This window comes from Capricornis sumatraensis, chromosome 4, assembly GCF_032405125.1.
Source record: "Capricornis sumatraensis isolate serow.1 chromosome 4, serow.2, whole genome shotgun sequence".
NCBI classification, from domain to species: Eukaryota; Metazoa; Chordata; class Mammalia; order Artiodactyla; family Bovidae; genus Capricornis; species Capricornis sumatraensis.
The window spans coordinates 43139701-43145700 of record NC_091072.1 but is presented as its reverse complement, the minus strand read 5'-3'; the positions used below and the strand labels follow the sequence as shown (position 1 = coordinate 43145700).

The following is a 6000-nucleotide window of genomic DNA, read 5'->3' as shown; positions in this document are numbered from 1 at the left end:
ACTTAAAAGTCAATTTCTTTATTCTTAACAGTTTTTGATAAAAGACGAACGGTAACTTTCATGTATTTGAAAAATAGTCATAATAAATTATTTTCCCCCCTGTGACCAGTAATCTTAAATTTTGCAGTTAAATTTATGCAGTTAGTAAACAAGCTGAAAACACTGAGTCTGTGCAGGACACTGAATACTGCAGTCATCTCACCTTTGATTGTCCTCTCACCTTTGTATAATCCCTTCTACTGGAAAATTTAAAAAACATGTTACTCAGAACTCTAATCAACTATGAATGCTTTTTTTTTTTTATCGTGAACTAATTCTTACCCATTTTTCCCGCTGCCAGAGAATTTGACTATAGTTTCCATTATGGAGTATCATTTTCTATATTTTTCCTGTTTGTGATCTGATTCTTAATGAGTCATAAAAGAAATTGAGAAATAAGCAAGAAACAGGAGTCAACACAGAAAAAGAAATGTAAACAGAAGTGGTAAAACAAAAAATAATTTAGGAAGATAAGGAAATGGTTCCTTCCTCCCCTTCCTCTTTCCCACCTTGTCCCTCCTCCGTTTCTCACAAACCCCTACGTCCACTGCAGGAGGTTCAGGAGCCCTCAGGTAGTTCGGAGCTCTGACCCTCAGCTACCTCTGGTGAAATCACCTCTGTGACCTCAGATGTGTTGCTGGTCGTTACATGAATGTCTTAACTGCCAACATCCATAAACAACCTCTGGGACCCCACGTGGGCTGTGTGTATATGATACAATGTTTCCCATTCTCTCCAGCTGAGGACTTTTGTTCTGTGTCAGGTTTGAACACCTGAACATCACGGCCAGGTCTCTGTGCTTAGCGTGTTGAGGGGTGTGATGCTGGGATGTGGGGAGACCCCCACAGTGAGTCTGTCACCAGTTTCACTCTGATGTGTTACCCTCTGCTAGACACTGTGTCTCCAACTAAAAAAGTGTAGCAGTTTCTGCAGGTCTGACCTGCCTGTCTAGTCTTCTTTGCACCATTAACTTGGTTGGTCATCTCAGGTAATTTGATTCCTGTGTCCACTGTGTTAACAGCTCACCTCTTCACAGGGTGTCTGGGGCCACCGGATCCCAGACAGGAATTGCACACAAAGGAGAAAGAATCGGGGCAGTAGAGTGGTTCACGTGGCTGTGAGCTGTCTTGGCTGCAGCCTGCTCTCCGTGTGGTAAACCACAGCTATTTGCAGCAATGACATGGGATATTACAGAGTTCTCTCTGTCCTGAACAAATAAGTTAAAATCTCTGCCTTATTTTTTCCCCTCGTGGGAGGTAGATAGCTGAACCCCCTAGTGGAGCCAACAGAATAAAGAGGAAAAGATATAACAGCTGTTTCTGCCTGTGAAAGTCATTTTTGTTTACTCTAGACATAGAACAGAAATCACTGCAGAAACATATTGAAGCATTAGTGCATGTTGATGGGGGCAGGGGGAAGAATTAATTCCTGTGTCCCAGGCTGTCCTAAAGCATCACACTCACATACAAAGACTTTTTGTTCTTGTTGTTCAGCTGCTCAGTTGTGCCCAACTCTTTGCGACCCCATGGACTGCGGCAAGCCAGGCTTCCCTGTCCTTCACTATCTCCCAGAGCTTGCTCAAACTCCCGTCCATTGAGTCAGTGATGCCATCCAACCATCTCACCCTCTGTCGCCTCCTCTTCTTCCTGCCTTCACTCTTTGCCAACATCCGGGTCTTTTCCAGTGAGTCAGTTCTTCACATCAGGAGGCCAAAGTATTGGAGCTTCAGCTTCAGCATCAGCCCTTCCAATGAATATTCAGGGTTGATTTCCTTTAGGATTGACTGGTTTGATCTCCTTGTTGTCCAAGGGACTCTTAGGAGTCTTCTCCAACACCACAGTTCAAAAATATCAAAGACTTTAACTTTAACCATTTGTATTTTAACATTTTCATAACATAAAAATGTAACCAGGAAAACTAATTTTAGACTTTACATTGAAGAAGCTTATTATTAGGAAGCCGTTAAAAGCTATCAGTCTCATGTTAAAATTGCTGTAGAAGCCAATATGTTGCTTGATTTTGAAGTCTAGTGGCCAAGAGCAGAAAGTGGAGCTCGTCAAGGCTGCAGGATTTCACACTAAAGCCTTTACTATGAGCTTGTCAGTGAAGGAAAGTTACAGGGCTCAAAATAGCCTGGAGTTAAAACTCCCCTTCGGTCCTCCCCACCCATTCTAGTTAAAACTCCCCTTCGGTCCTCCCCACCATTCTACACAAAACAAAGAAATCTCTCGCCCGAAGGAGAAAAAAAAAAAGGACGTTAAAGTTGATTATGCCCAGTTCCCAGCCGGTCCAGCCTCTGGCCCATCTTCAGAATTCCTTGCCCCAGCCCTTTAAGAGAGAACTACTCCCAATAACCTTGGAGAAGACCAGGCCCCCTTAAGACAGTAGATTTCCACGTATATGCCTACATACACGTACTCTTTTCTTGGGTTAGTGCAGCAGCTCGCTAATCTGACTGCTGCCCCTTCTCGCCTCATTAAAGGTGATCTGATCCTGTAAAGTGCCGGTCTCCTTCTTCTTCCGAACCTCGCCTTCTCTAACTCCTTCCCCTACAGTCATCTTACAAACTTCCCAAAACCATGAGAAGTTCACTTTCTCTGCAGTGTGTCTCATTTATAAGTGTTGTTATTTAGTCTCTCAGTTGTGCCCAACTCTTTGTGACCCCCTGGACTGCAGCCCACCGGCCTCCTCTGTCCCCCTGGGATTCCCCAGCTGAGGACACTGCAGTGGGTTGCCATCCTCCCCTCCAGGGTTGTAACTAGAGCTGCGTGTAAACTATGTGTGATGTGCTTCCCTCTGCAGTGGTGAACTGCTTGGACCCAAGGCTTGGTGGGAAACGTGTCAGGCACCTGCACCAGAGCCTCCCCGGGGGTTTTGAGTATGGAGTGTCGTGTATCAGTATTGGTGCAAGAGGGGCTTCTACCTGCTGGGATCTTCCGCCCTCACCTGCATGGCGAACGGCCTGTGGGATCGCTCTCTGCCCAAGTGTCTGGGTGAGTGGGGTTGTCTGGGCTCTCATGCCGCAGAGCCCTGAAAGAACACTGCCAACACATGTGTTTTGTCTTTTTAAGTATTCAAAAAGGTTTTGATTTTTTATTCTACCTGACCCCATTATAAATTGTATTAGTTTTTATGATATCTTTAAAGAAATCACCAAATACAACTCAAACTACTTTCAGGGAAGAAAGGCACGGGGTGCAGGCCGTTCACAAACTGGTCCCAGAGGGCAAGGGACTCGGTCAGCTCCGCCTGGACCCTGCTGTCCCTGTATCCACTGGTCAGTGCTCGTTTCCTGCTTCAGCCGGGCAGGTGGGCAGATCCTCTGGTTCACCCAGGTGCCAGCAGACTCCAGACTGTGCCTCTCACAGCACGCTGCCTCCCTGGGGACCCACATTCAGAGATACTGCAAATGGCTATAGTATGGAGTCTCCATCTACGGACCCAGTATCTGTGGCCAGAAGCATGGAGCACTCTGGGGGCCTCATTTGTCTAATCAGCACTTCCAGGACAGTCCAGTGTGAGCCTGATAAAGAAGACGGCACCCTGGTTGGCACTTCCTCCTGACCCTTAGGTTTAACCAAGAGGAGGAGCAGGGTGCTCCTCCGGGCAGACAGAATTACAGGTCACAGCTCTGGCTTCCCAGAAAACGTTATTAACAGTATGCAGATGAGCAAGGGCCATTTTCTTTTTCACCCACTAGCTACATTATTACTTTCTTTCCCTTGAAATAGCTACTGTCCTTGAGTTCAAAGAGAACCATCTTGTGTCTTGTTTAAACAGTCTGAAAATGAAGGAAAGGGAGTCACCCTCCTTGGTCCTTTAAAAATCAATCAGAAATAAAACAATTCTTAGAATCAAAATTTTTTAGTATTCATTTTGTGTGCATAGAGAAAATGGGAAATGACAATTATATTATGAATTGAAATACTGAAAAAATGTGATAGTCCATTTTACCCCTCATGATTACAGTGTTTTCTGTACATTTGCAGAATGGACTGGTGCCAGAGACTTTTCCTGCAAGTCAAGGTCCCTCAAAGCCCTTTGAATCTGCCTAGAAACCTGTATCAAATTCTAAGTGTAACAATACAGTTAATTCCTATGGAGAAAGAGAGCGATGCCTTTCAAAAACAAATGTACAAGCTTATATGACCAAAAGCACCCACATCTATGAACGTGTTGCAGTTCTCAGCATAAGTTGTGTGTTCTGGTTTTCCGTGCCTTCACACATAGGAACTTTTCAGAGAAATTAATTTTATTTTCTCCCTAAAGATATACCTAGCCTCTTACCTGGCCTCCCCGAGACTTCCATTAGTGGTTGTGATGATACCCCTCTGCCCCAGACCTCCAGGAACCAGCTTTTCACTGATCCCGTTTTCCCAGGTGGTGAGTTCCTGCCTCTGTTGTCCTGAGCCGCTGGAGTTGCCGGGACTTGGGAACAGTGCTCTCAGAGGAGTGCTTTGTTTTCACAGGCTCTGCAGTGGCTAGGCTAGCTTCCATCTCTATTTGTGCCGATTTTTTTTATTTATCTGGAACTGATCATTCACCAACCATGTCACTGATTCTGCTCTAGTTAGCTTCTTTTTAGGACTCTAGATGAACTCCTGTTCTCCGATGAGTGGATGTCAGGATGAGAGAGTGTCAGGGGAGGGCAAATATGACTCAGGGGGCACTGGGGCCTTTCTGAAACCTGCCTCTCTGGTTGGTGTCGCTCTGCGGTTGCCGATGACCAAATGCAATCTCTCTTGGATGTAAAATCAGCTCCCTTTGGATCATTTCTGGCACCCTCAGTCCAGTTAGTTGTTTGAACATGGTATACTTGTTTTTTTTAGTGGTTAACCATAAAAATTTTGGACTTTACAAAAAGAGAGATAGAAGTCTTTACCATCCTGTTGTAATCTGGATTCTAGAATTTTCCTTTTTGAGGAATAATGATCAGATGATTGGCCTCATTTGGTATAAAGAAATAAATGGAATACTTGAGGAAAAAATAAATCAGTAATTTATTATTTTTTAACTTAAACATTTTATCCTCTATTTAAAAAATTAATAGAGGATATATGTATACATAGCTGATTCACTTTGTTGCACAGCAGAAACTAACATAATATTATAAAGCACCTAGATCCAGTTTTAAAATACTAAAAAAAAGACATTTTAGATTGCCATGTATTCAAGGGAAAATTGTTAGAATGGTCTCTCTAGATGTGTGATCAGGAAGAGGGAGCAGATTTGACTGAGTTTTATCTCCATGCAAAGCATACGAACTGAAGAAATAATGGTGATAGCTTTGCAGATCTGTGTTAGTCTCTACCATTTTTATGAACACTGCTTACTTAGAATACAGTTAAGGGAAGATGGAAAAATTTAGGTAGATGACTTTCTTTTTGAAAACTTCAATGTCAATTTCTACCTTCACTAAAGCTACTGTAATAAAAAAAATAAACGAACAAAAAGCTTCTCTGATGGACCCTTTCCTGGTCTTCAGTTATGTGTGAGGGAGGGTTGTCTGGAAGTTGATGCTCCTCATCCACAGGGTACCAGGGATGTGTTTTTGTTAATAGACGGTGATCATATGAGTCTCTGAAGTACAGTGACCAACACAGAGCAGCTCAACAGGAACAATGTACTTACTGATTATTTTCTCTTCTTCTTAAGTGATATCGTGTGGACACCCGGGCGTCCCTGCCAAAGCCATACTCGCAGGAGACCTGTTCACGTACGGGGCAGTGGTCCACTACTCGTGCCGAGGGAGCCGCAGTCTCGTGGGCAACAGCAGCAGAGCCTGCCAGGAGGACAGTCACTGGAGTGGAGCCCTGCCCCACTGCACAGGTGGGCTGGCGTGGGCAGTCGTCCACCGCGCGGACACAGACTGGCGGCACCCGTCTCCAAAGTGGTTACTAACCCATTCCAGCCGAGCACACCCCTGGGACACATCACAGGCGTCTGCGGCTTCTTCTCTTT

At 44.5% G+C, this 6000-nt stretch overlaps 1 protein-coding gene across 1 annotated transcript in view; it reads left to right on the top strand.

Annotated features, from left to right (window-relative positions):
* The first annotated feature begins 2989 nt into the window (after positions 1-2989).
* LOC138078562 (CUB and sushi domain-containing protein 1-like) overlaps positions 2990-6000 on the top strand; it is an 81629-nt gene continuing 78618 nt past the window's right edge. The window contains exons 1-2 of the mRNA XM_068971402.1: positions 2990-3032; positions 5695-5868. Coding sequence (XP_068827503.1) covers positions 2990-3032; positions 5695-5868 — 217 coding nt within the window. The remainder of the gene's footprint in view (positions 3033-5694; positions 5869-6000) is intronic.